The following is an 18,675-nucleotide window of genomic DNA, read 5'->3' on the forward strand; positions in this document are numbered from 1 at the left end:
AAAAGTACAATTAGATGTATCCACTTTAACAATTGGAAAACAGAATGTAATCCATGATTATAATTATGATATACTCTTACAAAGCATAATTACCATCACAAATGGTGTCACCTTCTCATTTAAATTGGAATAATTTTTTTAGATTTCTAACAGTTCTCAATTTCAACATATATTCTTGTATTTCATTGTTAGAATTTTGTGATTGATTAACAAAGACATGATGTTAATGACTGTGTGGGTGGCTGTGGATGAATTTTAAATTGCATCTGACGCATCTCAGGACTTCTAGAGTAACGACTTTGACTATACTGTGTGAGTGGAGTGTAAATTGTAACGATACAATATAGGAACTACATGTAGACTACATGTTACTGCACCATTTATGAATAAAACCAATCTTTGATTAACATGTACAATATCTAATTATCGATATATTTTCACAATTTTCAGTGAATATATGGTTGGTTGTCTCATAAAACAATAATGCTCCAATTGGAGCTAGTGCAGCATCTCACAATTTTTCAATGATCTCAGGAGTGATTATCATCACCATTCGGAGACTGAAAATTCAGATATCAAAACATAAGATGGAACAGTTTCTTGTAAACCTTTGAATGAATAATGGTGAAAAATAATTGCTAATGCAACTTTAAACAATTTATCAAAAATGTCAAAGTCAATATTTGATCATTCGGGATACCTCATTGTTAAATCTTTGTAATTTCTACCCCTCCCCCTCTTGCACACCCCTCAATCCAGCACCACTGTGGTTAGTATACAACTACACTGAACTACAGTAATTTTATACACTTTATTATATTTCTCCCCTCTCTCATAGCAGTCATAGCAGAAATGCAAAGATCTACACATGTGATTTATAATATTCATGTCAAACAGCTGGGAGACCACCCTAACCAACTACCACCAAGGAGGTTTACCAACATCAATAGCATAACCCATAATATACATTGAAACCTAGTCCTGCTTGCATACGGAGTAATTCGGAACTCGATTCTGACAATTGTCCCTCCTTAGAGTCAAGTCAGCAATATAGACTTGTGCATCGCCTGTAAGCAGGGCTAATTGAAACCTTGCATTTATATAGTATTATATAAGTATATAGGATAATTAAATTGGTTTTACCAATAAGTATTAAAAGCTTATTGAAACATTTTCCTTATACATTCTACTTCATATCATGCACCTTTGTATACATATTTTAAGGTTAGTTGAATTTTGATATCCCAACTCTATAGAGTGAAAAATGAATTTGTATAGCACCAAAGTTGTGCACACTCCCTGGGGGCATTGGATCTTTAGTAAATTCAACTCGACTATTAGTAATTAGTATCTTTTTCAATTTATTTCAAATGCGATTTTTTCGTGATCAAAATATAAATGGGTTGTTTTTACATGTGAATGGGTGTTTTATACGACTTTCACTTTCTGCAAGTACGACTCTTGTAACCTCGCCTAACATCCGTTGACTGATCGCTAGGCCCCACCCTCATAATCTTACTTGCTCAAGACGTAGAGAACTTCAAATGTTTCGGTACGATGATGAACAACTAAGTGTTTACTTTAATAAACCCTGGGTTTTTAGTCTTTGGACTTATCTGTTTGTACACGTTATCCAGCGAGTGTGCGATATGGCTCTTGCAAACAAATGTATATAACTGTAATGACACTGGTAGTGTGTTGTTCCCTGGGCCTTCAGACCACCTTTGTATTATGTTCCTATAAAAAGCCTTTTATATAAGTCCAAAACAACGCCAAATTGGTATCATCTCTACGCACTACCAATTTGTATTGAGCAATGGGCTTACAGTTACAAGTTATGGACGTTGAATATATAAATACTTAGACAACATAACTTTAAAATTTACCTGAACAAGCAACGACGAGATAGTTGGTACGGTGATCGAATGTCCAGTTCCTAACTTACAAGTTACACACGGTCACACGTACAATATCCACGGAGATACACAGCAGTTTTGACAACGACGTCCACAATTGAGACGTCTTAAACGTATACCAATTTACAAGGATGTTGTTGAATGGAAACACATTCAAAGCATACTGAAAGACCAAAGCTATGAAGATTACGCAAGATTCAAAACATAACAGGAACAAAATCTTGTCATTTAGGGCGAATCCCAAACGCCATGTTTGCCGACCGACCACTGAATGTATACAGTGACTGAACAGGTAGCGGACTACTCCATTTATCATGTAGGGGGATTTTGCATAGGTTGAACGCAGGCGTGAACATAAAAGTCAATCGAACTCACAAATGAGATCTTGTATGGAAGTTCAACGGATTACAAAACATACGCAATACAATAACCATATACGATGACAGTACGAATCATTACATTACACCATGTGATAAATATAAATCGGGACGAACTGACTGTGTTCCCCCTCTGTTATATATGTACCGTCAACATCTCCGGGGCCGGGGGGCGCCCTTCGAATTTCACCTTTTCGCTATCATTCTGCTAACGGGTTTGTTATATTCTGGGTGTCATATGCATGTTCATTTTATTTGGGATTACCCGTTCGTATTAAATATTTAACAGCAAGACAACACGTAACATTGAACTTGAAGGGTGAACTATTTTTTCCTGTCAAATAAACCATAAAAGTATTATTATACATTTTTTTAAAAGAAAAAAAAGTGGAAGATTAAGAAAGAAATGAGAGTGGGGAGGCGTTAGTTGACGATATTCTATAAATGAAGACATCCAATCCTACAAAATGTTTGCTCAGTAACTGTAATCGTTGATAAATCAATAGTGTAGATGACATTATATCCACCAATTAATTAATTGCCAATTACTTTTCATGCATGGAGTTCGTTGTTTAGTCATTTAATTAATTATTTTATTAATTTAGATTGCCTTGCGTTCGACGCCACCACTTAACTTTATATCGAGAGAGAGAGAGAGAGAGAGAGAGAGAGAGAGAGAGAGAGAGAGAGAGAGAGAGAGAGAGAGAGAGAGAGAGAGAGAGAGAGAGAGAGAGAGAGAGGGGGGGGAGTGATTCTGTTTTATTCAAATCGTTATTTATTCGAATCGGAGGCGTAAATGAAATTATATATGCGAAGTATTTTGTATTAATAAATCATCTAATATATTCCATACGTTTAGACGTACCCTTCCCAGCCCCAGCCCTGAGTACACATGATGTAAAATACAAATGTTGCAATAACAATTCATTCGCTGTTTAGGTGACAAAGTTCGGTATGACATGTAACTGTAGGCACCGTATCATGGTGGGATTATATTTCAATTACATCTTTTACCCCGGATGATAATCCCCCAATGTTACAGTCTAGATAACTGATGTCACAGTAGTATATGGTTAGAGACAAATATTTCCAAAGTGGATTATTTTGTTACAAGCCTGGAAGAACCCAAACGAACAAGGTGTCTTTATTCACTGAGTCAATAATCTATTAGTCTAAGATAACCCATAGACCCTCCGCCAACATTGATGGAGGGTCTATGAACAACCACGCACGGTAAACAACAACACAAAAATTACATCGAATTCTATAAATCACGTACTCGCTGTCTCACGTTGTATTGTAGGCGTAATGTGCACTTATGTTTGGCACATTTTCGGGGGGGGGGGGGACTTTCGGAAATCAAGGAAGGTAATTTTGTCAAACGGCACTATAATTTATACTTTATACTGTATAGCTCACAGTAATAATGTTAATAGATTACATGCCCGTTGCCCCCCCCCCCCCGGCCTGTTATCCCATTGTTGAGGTTATTGAATCTAGTACTGTAATAGTGCCGAACTTCAAAAATTGTCTGTCAGTTGGTGAACATTCTTAAGTGTAAATTGTTGGCTAAAAAGATGTCGTCATTTTTACTCCGAATTAAATAACACCTATGCCATGGCGGTTCGCATTGCTAAGTATAAGAGAGCTCATTGTAATTGCCGACTTGTCACTTTTCATGCTGATAAAGTTAAAATGATACTCTCATCAAAGAAAACCGATTAGATAGAATGCCTCTTCGTTTTAAAGGAAGGTTCCTTTAGCCAAGGGCCAAGGGACAGATTGATTTTTGTTATTCTCTTTATTTGTGAAGACATCACTTCCTTCATGTAATGACACCCCAAATTAGCACTCTTCTTTTACACGATTTGCGGTAAAGTATCCATGACATCGAACACAACATTTCCGTGGAACAAACAGCAATGAGTCATTTACTGTTTTCATGTCAACCTTTTTAAGTCTTTGTAACAATAAAAGAATTCTGTGACTTATCATTTACATGTTTAAAAAAAATATTATTCACGTTCATTAACTTTATTTTGTCAGCTTCAAGATTTATTATTTATGTGTTAAAGTTTTAAGAATGAATAGCGACATAATTGCGAAATTGTTATAATATATCAAGTAAAACTAAACTTCAAGTTACTAACAGTACTTTCGATTCAGCTGAGGGGTGGGTGGGGCAAAAGGTAGAGGGGCAAAATGACAAGGGGGAAAAAGGCAGGGGGGGGGGGGCAAAAGGACGGGGGGGGGGGCAATGGGCCTGCTTCCTTATCCATCGAAGTACCAATTTTAGTATAGTACTATTTCAAAAATATGAATTTAAGGGCCAAGTAAAGTATAAATCGTAGCCACACTTCTTTTATAAGATCTCTTTTACAACTATATATACTGACAATTCTAGTATGCATACAGTCAACAGAATATGCTATGTATTGCCTAGAGTATTTCAGGTGAGAAAGATTACCAGGCTATTTTTAAAAATGATGGACATAGCCAAGCATTGATATGATTCCTTTAATTTTTATATAATTTTTTAAATCTTCTGTAGTATGACAATGTTACATAGCTGACAATTAAAATAGCTGAATGAAAAAATAAATAATATTAAATCTATAAACAAATATATAGACAGATAGATAGAAAAACAGACATAGATAGATAGGCAGATAGATAGATAGATAGATAGATAGATAGATAGATAGATAGATAGATAGAAAAACAGACAGACAGACAGATCGACAAATAAATAAATAGAAGTTGCTGAAAAACTCACCCTTCAAGTGAATAGCGCCCTCAAGTGGCCATTTACACATTGATGACTTTGTCTATGAACAGAACCCTCCTTGCTCTATATTGTTAATACAGTTGATGGCATATTTAATTGGGTTTTCCTTAACATTTTTTGTAGAGGTACACTCAATCGTGTCATTGACTTATTCATACAATAAGCTATAACTGTTAGGTTAGGTCTAGAGTTCTGCCAATAGTGTCATGTTTGGGTTATACTTCATACCTTTTACTCTGTGACAATTACCCCAAAAACATGTAAACTCAGCTTATGCCCCTTGAAAGTACTTTGAATGCTGATCAGGAGCACTTTATCTTTTAGTTAGTTTTTAGTACATATTCGAACTGCAGTTTAAATTCAGATCATAGAAATATCCTAACTTTCTATTAAATTAGTATAAAGAGTCTATTTTACAAGGAATCTAGTCACTACACTGTGACGTAGCTCTTTGCACGATATGTTTCACCTTTCTGTAAATGTTTAGTATCTATCAACTTGATTTTAAATTCAATCAATAGTAGTAACCCTTGCTTGTAAATTAATATCACTTTAGTGCAGGATATCTGGTCCTTTTGCATAACAAAAATGTTCCCACCAACATTGTTTCAAAATATTTTCATTTTTCTGTAAATTTTTAGAATCTACCAAGTTCATTTTAGACTCAGTAACTTGAAAAAACCTCTAAAACATTTATCAATTAGCACAACAATTCTGACACACAAGTGAAACATTTTCACAAAAAACAAACTTGATGAAAATCAAATTTCTGTATTTTCACATACAAGAAATAAGTACAGAAACACACACAATCAGTGTAGGCTTAAACCACTAGTTTATTTTGTTGCTGACAAGGATTACATGATATTGTTACATTAAACAGGCTTCACAATAAAAATTTCTACATCAAAGTCAACATTTACTGTCAAAAAGAAGTACTAGTACTCAGTAAATGAAAGAAAATCTACATCACATCTTTCACAATCCTGTTGACTTATTTGCATATTATGTAAATGACATAATGCCAGACATTTTAACAAAATGATTAACTTTAACCATATTACACATCAACTGCTTGTCCTTAGTAACTTTCATTCAGTGGGTTATAAATACTATGATGACAAAGACATCCATAGTAACAAATAATTGATGAAATGCAATTTAATACAATGGAGGTGAGTTAAGTAGAAACAAATCATTGTTTGGCTAGATTCTAGACATTCACTCCTCTCTCTATAGTACCCCTGTCAAAGATCTTTCTTTTACATGGGCACTATAGAGAAAGGAGTGAAGCATGGAATGACAGCCATCACATGGCACTTAAACACACCACTGAACACTAAAATCCAGGTAGCTGAACATCGATCAGTTAAATAACAGATTCTATAAATTGACTGTGTGGGGCACTTTTCTAGATAACAGCAACTGGCAAGTGTTTACTGATGATCAACTGTCTGGATTTGAGGGTTCAATGGTATGTACAATTCTGTGACTAAAGTCATTCCATGTCTGACTCTCTCTATATATACTATCTGTTTTATGTCCTAAAACTTATATATATCCAATAGTACATGCTTCACTATAAAACACTTCATTACAACAACTGTGTTCATGTCTCCCATGCAATGAGTTTGTTATACTGAGGTTAAAGTTTACTGAAAATACTAAATGACTATCACCCTTATTGTTGAGTGACACAAAGTAAGTGTGTTTAGGCGGTGAAAAAATAATTGTGTGTTTCCGATAACATGGCCTCAGAGAATAGGTTAGGTAGGGTGGGATGTTACTTTATTTTATTTATTTTGATGAAATATGTATAGGCATCACTGGGGAAAGGAAACAGATGTGCATGAAGGTCAAGAAGTCAAAGAATTTCTTATCTTTTTTGTTTGAAATGTTTTAAAAATGTTTAGGGTCGGTCAGGTTATCAAAAACACAATTTTGTTTTTTGCCTTAGCACCATCAAAGCAATGCTGTACCTTGTAAGTTGTACCTGAGTTGTAAAGTTACTGGATGCAAACAATATTATTTTAATAGCTCAGTATCATCAAACTTTTAACAGTTAAAGTTGACAAATCAGTCATTTCAGGGCTGTAAGTGGTCGAGTGGTTAAACAACATCCCTTGTACCACTGCAGCCAGGGTTTGTTGCCTAGTCTGGGTTTGATTAAATTTGCCACATTGTAAGTAAAAAGAGTGTCATTCTGTTTGATTCTACCAAACTTACGTTTTTCCTCAAGCAGGATAGTTTCCTCCTGCATTAACACTGAATCATGAGGGTTGGCCCTCACTGGACCTCGAGAGACAAGCGCTTACATACTATCAAGTATAAATAAAAGTTTATTATCTAGAGTGACTGCATGTTCATTGATTTATACTGCTGACGTCTTGGTTTGGATCTTTCAAACATACCAATATACAACAAGTACAACAAATACATGTGTTGTCGTCAATCCATCAATTGAATGATTTCTGAAAATTCTTACAGTATCACTTATTATTTTTCACAATATAAAATCTATCTGAATAAATGTTAGTTATGTTCATATGAAAGATCCACAGAAGGCAACACTTTGTAAATAATGAGATATAATATTGTGTCTTAAGATTAATACACCGTAGACCATACACTCAGTTGTGTAGGGTCTATGTGTACACATATATCAAATGACACTTTTGTTAACAGATGATATAACACTCCCCTTTTGTCTATCTGTCATTCACCCAGGGAGTGGGGGTACTCCTGCCTATTGGGTATACATATATGTGCTGCCCTTTGTTTTTTTTTGCCCTTTGGTCTAAAATGGGTACTGTATTTTTAGAGATAAGTAGTCTAAAATGGGGTCCACTTTACACAATTTGTTATTTTGTTTGGTCTAAAATGAGGTCCTGGAAGTAAACACATAATAAATTTTTGACTAGTTGAGAATTTCTGGAATTCCCCCCCACCCTATAACCCATCCCTATACATTTCAGACTGACCACTAATAAACCTCAGTTATCTAAGCCTTTGAGGCTTCCTTCCCTGTCATGCCATGCAGTTTGCCATGACAACCATAGTAAATACTAAATCACTGATTGCTCAGCTATTACAAACCAAACACATACACTATTCTGTTCCAAGTCCAATAGTTAAAGATATATAAAAAGATGTTACAATTCATTAACATGCAAAATAGGATATATGTAATATTATCTTATATATTATCTATAAAATCTAATCTCATTAAACCATACCAACACTACTGGTGTGTATAATAAATGAGTAAATTAGCATCATAATCATAATATCCAAAAAATGCAAATGTCCAGGTTAAGTGTATAATAATACAAATTATTACAATTAATAATTCATGACAATCAAAAATTTTATCATGCATGTTGAGTAGGATTTACATAAATTATGTATTTACATTCATTGCAATCATTCTGCTTTTATATCAAGATTTTACCTGCCAGATGATATTATATGACAGAACCCCAAGACAATTGAGTGCAAGGGTGGTGTACTCAGGGTATCTGCACGAGTGCTTGCAGTGTACTCTGCAGTTGTATACTTGTGAAAGTTCATCATGTCATGTCATGTCATGTCATGTCATGTAATATCATGTCATGTCATGTCATGTCATGTCATGTCATAGCATAGCATAGATGATATATCACATCATATCATATCATATATCATATATCCTATATCATGTCATATCATATCATATCATATCTTATATCATGTCATCATATATCATATAATACCATATCATATATCATATCATATATCATATCATATCATATCATATCATATATCATATCATATATCATATAATATATATCATATCATATCATATCATATCATATATCATATCATACCATATCATATCATATCATATATCATATCATATCATATATCATATCATATATTATATTATATCATATATCATATCATATCATATCATATATCATATCATATCATATCATATCATATCATATCATATCATATCATATCATATCATATCATATCATATCATATCATATCATATCATAGATGATATCATGTCAGTTCAAATGATATTATATATACTCTTTCTATGTAGGGATATACCAAACTCTAAATAATGATAAAGTAATACAATCCGTAAATTATTAAAAACATTTTGTAACATTTAGAGTAAATACCTTTCTGTAATATACAAAAGTTCATGATTGTGATGTACTGAAAAAATGATTATGTTTAACTTTACCATATTCAAAAAAAATACATAATGATTTATGTTTGAAATAATGCATATTCAAAAGTATTTGGCATATTCATTAAAATATCATACCCTTAAATATGAGAATCTAGTTTGTTAATGAGTACTGGTGGATTTTTTTTTTAGATGCGGAGTTTGACATTGATCACTTCCATGCATACTAATTATTGAGTACATTATAATTTATATAAGATACATACTCATGTACAAGTGTACATTTTGTGAAACATGCATCTCTGTAAATTTGATAACATGGTTTTCCTTCTAAGCAAAAATCAGACTAAGTAACTCTAAATTCAAAAATCATCATTGCATACAAGATCAACACATCCATATATGGTCATAGTGATGACTGTAGGAGTGACGATCATATCCATATATGGTCATATTGATGACTAGGAGTGACGATCATATCCGTATATGGTCATAGTGATGACTAGAAGTGAATATCATATCATATCCATATATGGTCATAGTGATGACTGTAGGAGTGACGATCACATCCATATATGGTCAGTGATGACTAGAAGTGAATATCACATCATATCCATATATGGTCTTAGTGATGACTGTAAAAGTGACTATCATATCCATATATGGTCAAAGTGATACTGCCATATCCATATATGATCATTATCAAACAACACGGTATAGATAAGATTCAGAGGGATACAGAATGACCGGTTTACAAAACTGATTTTTTTAGAGGGTTTGAAAATCTGCTGTAGTAGATATAAATTTAAGTTGGTACAGACGTACATATAAGATTTCCAGTCTCCAATACACAGTGAACCTTAGTTCAAGAATAAAATTCACTATTATATTAGTGTATCAGCACCTCAGGCATATGATTTTTGCAACCAATGAAAAGGAACTCCTTTGTTTTACATCCTCTTCATTTTGTTTTGAAGAAGCTTAAACCCCCACCCCCCTTGCATCATTTGTAGATTGACCCTACATAAAAATACAATAAGGTGATTCTAAAGTGATGCAAGATTAGAGGAGAAATGTTATCCCCCTTCAATGTTACTCTCACAATACTGATGTTTGTGATTTATTGTTTAATTAATCGGAGATTCATATTTGTGGTGACTTCTCGTCCAACCAGTGTTGGCATCCATGGATGATTCTCCAGTTCTGTCTTCAGAGTATAGCTTTCTAATTGTGGACATCGCAGTAGGATGCCGTCAATGGTTTCTTGATCCAGAACACTGTAACAGTGGAGAGACTTCAGATTTGGAGCATTTTCTGCAACAGACAGTAGAGCTCTCTGCAGATCAGGAGTCACCTTGCAATGCAGTACCAACTTCTCTAGGGTCTGACCATAATATGCAGATGCCATTTGGACTTCTTGACCAAGATATGTATATGTATCCAAACACAGTACAACCACAGGTATTGAAGGCTGTAGTATGCTTGAGATTTTATGCAGTGGACATGTATGATCAAATCCCAAACAGACTCTCATATCAGGGTGTTTCTTGACTAGCTTCTCCCAGGCTGACTCAGGAATATCTTTACCATACTTCTCTTCTCGTCGGCAAACAATTGACAGCTTCTTGAATGGAGCTCGGTCTTCTTCCGCCAATGCCAACAGAACATCTTCTGAAATACTACAGTAGAAGCAGGCAAGCTCTCGTAATTTCTGGCACCTTTTCACAACTTTCAGAATGCAGTATGGAGTGACAGAACAGGTATTGCAGTTTAGTGAAGTGTTCAGAATATTCAGCTTTTCAAGGGTTGGGTGATTCTCAGCAAGTAGGTTGAACAAAATGTTGCTGTACACAACAGACATACGACTCAAATCCACTTCTTTCAGCGTAAATACAATGTTGCTATCAAGACTTGGGGGACCAAACAATTCAGCCAATGCGTTAATAATGTCACCACCTTTAAAGAATAATGGATTCTCACCGATGAAATTAAGGGTGAAATTTTGGACTTTCCTTTCCTGACACCTGGATAGCCCAGATATTATGGTGCAGGCATTGTCTCGATTTATCTTCTGTTTTTGATCAACTTGAATTTCAACATGTTTTAAGACATTTCCATACTTTTCCAAACACTTCAATTTTTTGGTATCTTCATCTTCTTTGAAAATAAACTTGAAATACCGCCACAGGGAAGGGTGATCAAAACATTCACTCCATGATTTACATACAAGTGCTGTCTGCCATCTTTCTTGTAATGGAAGAAATGAAAATATGTGTATGATGATGTGATCTGGAAGACAGCTCCAACTGAAAGAATCCATAGTTGGTTATTTTTGAAGGAACTTCAGCGTGATTCTTCTGTAAAAAAAGACAACATATACTTAATTAGGTAACAATGGGGGATTTATCATAAAATATTTTTATAGTATAACTTTTTTACTTTATGAAAGTCTTTACATTTTTAATTTGGTATTTCTATGTAAATCTACAAATCCTGTACAAAATCTTCAACTGCATGCCATATGTCACATTTCTTACTTAGCTTAGTCCAGAGGTTTGTCTACTCACAAAATCAAGGCTTTCACCTTTGGAATCACACACAATTCTGTTTGGAATTTGACATTTTTGTTGTAAAATCTACTGTTAAATGACAACCAAGCAACTGATCTTTAGAGCCATTTCTCATTCAAATTGACACTGTGTACCTCTAGTACTGTATCAGCAACTGTCCCAATAACTTGTGTTATCTAGAGATTTATTGGTCGCAGACATTTTGTCCTTATTTGGTAAGGCTGTTGGGCTAACCTGTGACCTTTCAATATATCTATACACACAAACACAACAGCATGCAGCATTGTTGGGTGTTGTGAATGGAATGGAAAGGTACAAGTGGTATCTGTATGACTCATATTTGTTTACCTATGACGTAATTTGTTTACATGTGATTACCATATAACGGTGTCACGTGCAGAACTTGAGAAAGGAGGACATTTCCATGATTTACAGGAGAAGGAAAAGTTAAGATCTAGACAATAATTCAGAGAAATTTCCTTACTTTTCACACGTGCATGTAATAACCAGACATGCTAGAAGAATACAGAAAGAGCAGGCAGGTTTTTGGTCAGAATGATTGATATCATGACCCTGTCATGACCAATGTTGAGATAAAATAATCTAAGTTCTAACCTTTCACGGCAGAATCTGTTGTTGTGACACCATTGTGTGTAACTTACCACATTTATCGTTTTGATTCCAACTGCGTGATAGTCTGGCAGTCGTACAGATTTGTGGCGTAGTCCGTCTTCCAGTCACTTACAATGTAATATGAACATGAGCAAAACAAACACAGGAGGTTACGTACGTGCGCATCAGCTGCTGATGTCAAAATATGACTTTTGACCCGGATATTCCCAGCACACATTGTAATCAAACAAACATGGCTGCGCCCTTGAAATGGTTGTCACTTTTCGGTGTTGTGGTGATATTTGTACTGATATCATCAATATCTTCTAGATATATGGAACGTGAACACCGAACGAAGATCCTTAGGTTACAGTTTGTTGTAATCGTTCAAACACTCATACTTGTGGGTGGAAACTTTATATGGAAGCAGTTAGTGTCTCGACTGTCACATGAAGATGAATCAACAAGTCGAAATAATGGCCGAGGTTCAGGGGGAAGTCGAATGTCATTGGAAGCCGCGTTTACGTTTCAACTGTGGCGTGCATTCGTTTTACTGTTTCTTATTTTAACACAGCTTAGTTATATACTGGGTATGACTATTGTTCAGGATGAACCTCACTGGATTGTTATGATCAGTTTTTGTTGCCTAGGAACGTTCATCATTTTAGTAAGCATTTTAATACCTGTTGTTGTCATGGAAACCGGCATAGCTTTTATCCAGAAGCGTATCTGGCGTAACCAGTCAATAAGATTTAGAGTCAATCCTTATATGAAAGTAATATTAGTGACATCTCTAGTAACTGTGTTGGCCTTAGTAGGCATCAATACAGCACATGAAGGTCCCTGGGCAAAACATGTGGAAATCCCAGTCTATCGATTACCCAAGTCCATGGATGGGTTGAAGATAGCACAGTTATCAGATATTCATCTAGGTCCTACTGTTGGTAGATCACACATGAAGAAAGCAGTGGACATAGCAAGTGATTGGCAAGCAGGTGCTTATGTTAGTTTGTATATTGCAATTCATTCATTCATTCATTCATCCATTCATTCATTCATTCATTCATTCATTCATTCATTCATTCATTCAATTCATCATTCATTCATTCATTCATTCATTCATTCATCCATCTATCAATCCATTCATCCCCCCAACCCATTCACCAACCCACTCACAGTTTTCTTCTGTTCATGTTCCTCATTCTTTGTCCATTTTTAAATTTTTTTTAACTGTTCATTCATTTCTTCATTGAACCAAACATCCAATTAGTAAATTATTGAACTTCCAATACTTGCATTATAAGTAAATTTCCCTTGAACATAATGAAAATCATCTCACTTTTATCTTCTCTTTTTTACTGAGAAACTATCTGTAATCTCTATTTCATTGCTTATGTTTATTTCATTTTTCCTTTATTCAAGATCTCATCGTAATAACAGGAGATTTGGTAGATGCAACTGTTGAAAAACTTAGGGGTGCCGTAGAACCCCTTAGTGAACTCAAGGCGAAATATGGAGTGTACTTCATCACTGGTAAGTTCTATGATGAAAGGTTGAAGATGCAAGCACCTTCATGAAATAGCCATGTTAATATTGTTGAAGGAAAGATTTATTGGTTGAAGAATATAAAGAACTCTCTTTTGAACACTTCAGCCGGATTTTAACTTCAGCTGGATTTTAATGATTTTAGCCAATAAAAAAGTGATGCTCCATAAGAATAACTTTTAACACTTAATGCTGACATGTAAATCTGATTTTACAAATATTACAAACTCAGGTAGCCTAGATTATTAATATTTATCATGTTTTAGTGATGAAGTTTTTGGAAAGATGCTGTAGTTATGATGTGAAAGGCTGCAAATATTGAACTTTTTTTTACTGATCAGCAAATTAGTTGTTTCAAAAAGACATCAGACTAAAATTGTAGATACATAGTTATGTTTGAAGGGTGTTGCCATTATAAGTTACATGTACACTATACACTATATGTAACTCAGTTACATACCTGTAATCTATAATGGCAAAACTCTTCAAACATCCACAACTTCACGTGGTGCATACAGTTCACTAGCCACTAAGTAAATACAGTTAATTCTTTCTGATTCACATAGCAACCTCTCTCCAACTGGATCCCTATTGATTCATTCAAGTTGATTGAAAACAGCAGTTGAAATCATTCCGATCAGATAGAAATGGCAGTAATGAGAAGCAAATCAGCAGTGTACAGAGAATGAGAGCTCAAGCCACATCTCCTAAAGCTAATCAACTATCATGTCTCACAATTGCTTACTTAGAGTTTTTATTTGATGTAGGAAATCATGAATACTATACTGGTAATGTGGATAAGTGGTTTGTACATCTGAAAACACTTGGTGTGGATAGTCTTCACAATCAAAATGTAAAGATTGTCAATAAAGAGAATCCAAATGATTGGTTTTACCTGGCAGGAACTGATGATCTCCATGCAGAGAGAATCAGGTAAGGATAATCTTTAGTTTTCTGTTTCTCACAACCTGATCAACCCTATAACAATTGACTCTGACTAAATTAAAAAAAAACTGTGTCCTGTAAGGCCAGATCAGAAAAGTAATTATGATATAATAATAATAATGTTGTGTTCTTATACAGCACTTTCCCACGCCATGCTCAAAGCACTTTACAATTATTACCCCTGGCTTGGATCAGAACGGCACAACGGCCCTTTAGTCTTCCTCAACTCCCCGGGGAGCATACAATCCATTGCAGCCATTTAAGCGCATAGGATTAAAGCCTTCACATTGCAGCCTACATCCTACCAGATCCCCAATTATACAGCTGGGTTGACTGAGGCACAATTGTGGTTCAAATCTTGCCCAAGGACTTTAGCCACTCAGAAACAAACAGCAGGCAGCAACAGGGCTCGAACCTGCAACCTGTAGATTCCAAGCCGGTCACGCTAACCATTCACCCATCACGACTCCACAAAGGAAATGATATGTACATTGCTGTGTTGTTGAAAACAATCTGTCCAGTGATGTCATTCTCTGTAATTATTTCACAGTTATACTGGTCATGGTATGAGACTAGATGAAGCCCTAGCAGATACTGATAAAGACCGTGCCGTTATACTCCTTGCACATCAACCTAAAGCTGCTAAAATTGCACTAAATTCAGACCATAACATCAGTGTAGTTTTATCTGGTGAGTATACACATATTTCTAAATAGACTGAAAGACCCATTGTTGTGAACTCTCCTTGTCATTTACAGGTGACAACATGATATGAAGTGCCCACGATGAATCTTTTAGTCTAACTTCTGATAAGAACTAGTAGAATTTGAGAATACATATAGATAAGTTTAATGAACCCCAGAAACAGTGAGGATGAATCTGATAATACTTTGATAGATTTTCATTTAGTGGGAATCCAAGTAGAATACTTCAGGAAATCAGATAGATTTTACCTACTTGCTTTCCTTAACAAAAACTGGATCACGCTTCAAAGAGAAAACAATTGTGATCTGGATAAAGACAGAAATTATATCCAGCTTGTTGTGTAATCTAGGATCTCTCATTGGTTCTTCATTTCACTCACGTTCCAGTTCCAAAATTGTTTGGGGTAAATCATTTTGAAATATTGCACCCCCAGTGTACTTGAGTCTTGCTTCAATAATCACAAGTTATGAAGTGAATACTAGTTAGCATATTACAGACTAAGGATTGATTCACCTATATCTCCTCTTACAGGTCATACCCATGCTGGTCAGATTCTACCCCTCATTAACATCTATATCTCCTCTTACAGGTCATACCCATGCTGGTCAGATTCTACGCCTCATTAACATTTATATCTCCTCTTACAGGTCATACCCATGCTGGTCAGATTCTACCCCTCATTAACATCTATATCTCCTCTTACAGGTCATACCCATGCTGGTCAGATTCTACCCCTCATTAACATTTATATCTCCTCTTACAGGTCATACCCATGCTGGTCAGATTCTACCCCTCATTAACATCTATATCTCCTCTTACAGGTCATACCCATGCTGGTCAGATTCTACCCCTCATTAACATCTATATCTCCTCTTACAGGTCATACCCATGCTGGTCAGATTCTACCCCTCATTAACATCTATATCTCCTCTTACAGGTCATACCCATGCTGGTCAGATTCTACCCCTCATACTTGGAGCCTATCTTATCAATCCATACTATGCTGGATTATATCAACACAGTGTCCATAGTTATGTGTATGTGTCATCAGGAACATATTACTGGGGATTTCCAATGAGACTGGCAACTACTCCAGAAATTACATATATTACACTCAGGGTACAATACTGATCAATGCAAAGAGCATGTATATGTTGTTATCAATGCAATATGGTGATAATCTTTATGGCCAGGATATGGGTTTTGCAGACCAAGGTTGTATGACGGAAGGGCCGGACTAGTAAGATGTTACTACCTACTGTAGGTCTGCAAACCAATATCTGGCACAGGGGTCTATAAAGGTTTTCACATACCCTATGTAGTGGCGGGAAATATAATTCAACACACATAGCTACAGAAATTGATAGTGAAACATTATTTTATGCTTAAAAACGTAAAGATATTAGGAAAAATCAAAACTGAATCACTGAGCAAATGGATCTTGATCTAGCAAAGTGTGCCAGGGTGTGATATGGAAAATCATTGCATGGGTTTGATGCATGTGCTCTCCATTGAATTACATATTAAGAAAGAGATACCTGGTGTATACATGATAATTGTATATTTTAGAGAGTAATATTTGAAAATCAAAAATGTAATATAAAGATTTGAAATATACTGCCAATTTTGGTATGTTGTGTTCTATTGTAAAGCAATATAGTTCAATTTGTGCACAACTTTAATAATGCACATATATAGTATCCAATCTCATACACATACATTTTGATGATTATTATTCAAGCAGTGCAATAAAAATTAGATACTCCCCAATAGTTTTCTTTGTTCAACCAAGGAAAATATGATTAAACTAAGAGGCCTTGTCATTTTGAGTCGAAGATGAGACATACTTTTTTTGTTTGGCCAAGGAAAATGAGTAACCTAAGGGGCCTTGTTATTTTGAGTCAAAGATGAGAGACATACTTGCTAAAGTATGTGATATCTTCTCTACTGTCTGGTGTAATGTTACAAAAACCCATGTTCTAGCATTAGAACTATCTTATCAATGGATTCATAAGGATTACATTAGGTTTTCGGATTCTTTACACAGTTTGCAAGCTTTACTGACAGTCTCCCTAATGACTTTACCTGAAATCATAGTTTTGAAAACTTATTTTAATAAATGCACTATATGAGACTGTGCAAGTATGAGAGTACATGTAGACACTCAGTGGTTGCCATGACATCAACTTTGGTGACTCGACCACAGACAATGGTGTTTTGAGATGTAAGTGGCAGAATTACATGACATAAGGAAACTTTATATTTACAACTGCCAAATACTAGAATGTTTTACATGAAAAGAAAATATATTCAAATATTTGAGAAAAATTTCACCAGGTATTGTATGATTTTACAGGAAGTTTTGATATTTTGTTATTTTAATATGTAAAATATGATTAATAAAATGATTTATAATATTATTATGAAATTTATGTTGTTGCAGTTTATACTTCAAATTACATATTTTTTAAGTTTGATCTTTTGCCCAGACACATTTGAAAAAATCATCAAAAGTCTACAGTAACAGATCATGATAGTTTTTGTTACTTTTGTAAATTTCAAGGAATATATTGCAAATGAGGAAAAATGGTGGCCATGTATGAATAACTATGTTCTACTGGGCCTGTCACATCCGTGTTTGGAAGATTGTGCTATGATCACTGCCTGGAGAACCACATTAAAAATGTGTAAAAAAAAATAAAGGTAAAAAGTTAAGAGTTTAAGTGTTGGTGTATAGGGCAAAAGCGGTTCCCATCACCAAGTAAGAAGAACACCAACAATAAATTATGCAGTAGTCTATCGCTTCATTGGGATTGAGAGCTGCATGCAGCGTTTGTGGTGAATTGCAAAGCACATTCCTCTTGATATGGTTTTAATTTGGTGGATAATAATTGTTCTTTTTGGTGAACTTGTTATTCTTGAAATAGTAGTAACATCCAAGATGAGCTGATGGAGAAGAGTAGTTTTATTTTGATATAGTTCATCCCAGTATTGTATGTCAAAATTATTTACAATTATTAGTTCCAATTTCTTC

At 34.9% G+C, this 18,675-nt stretch overlaps 3 protein-coding genes across 3 annotated transcripts in view; 1 reads left to right on the plus strand and 2 right to left on the minus strand.

The window, feature by feature from the left end:
* Nucleotides 1-2,156, minus strand: part of LOC144447426 (protein phosphatase 1 regulatory subunit 16A-like) — a 91,796-nt gene extending 89,640 nt beyond the window's left edge. The window contains exon 1 of the mRNA XM_078137447.1: nt 1,887-2,156. The gene's annotated coding sequence lies outside the window, so the exon portion shown is untranslated. The remainder of the gene's footprint in view (nt 1-1,886) is intronic.
* Nucleotides 2,157-9,177: 7,021 nt separating this feature from the next.
* Nucleotides 9,178-11,584, minus strand: LOC144447678 (F-box/LRR-repeat protein 8-like). The gene has a single exon (XM_078137756.1). The coding sequence runs from the start codon at nt 11,582-11,584 to the stop codon at nt 10,385-10,387; it is 1,200 nt and encodes a 399-aa protein (XP_077993882.1). The 3' UTR covers nt 9,178-10,384.
* A 1,115-nt stretch (nt 11,585-12,699) lies between these two features.
* On the plus strand, nt 12,700-17,993 carry LOC144447596 (transmembrane protein with metallophosphoesterase domain-like). The gene is made up of 5 exons (XM_078137673.1): nt 12,700-13,441; nt 13,869-13,979; nt 14,759-14,924; nt 15,487-15,626; nt 16,579-17,993. Exons 1-5 carry the CDS (start codon nt 12,700-12,702, stop codon nt 16,770-16,772), a joined length of 1,353 nt encoding a protein of 450 aa, XP_077993799.1. The 3' UTR covers nt 16,773-17,993.
* The last annotated feature ends 682 nt before the right edge of the window (nt 17,994-18,675 follow it).

Source organism: Glandiceps talaboti, chromosome 16 (genome assembly GCF_964340395.1).
Source record: "Glandiceps talaboti chromosome 16, keGlaTala1.1, whole genome shotgun sequence".
NCBI lineage: Eukaryota > Metazoa > Hemichordata > Enteropneusta > Spengelidae > Glandiceps > Glandiceps talaboti.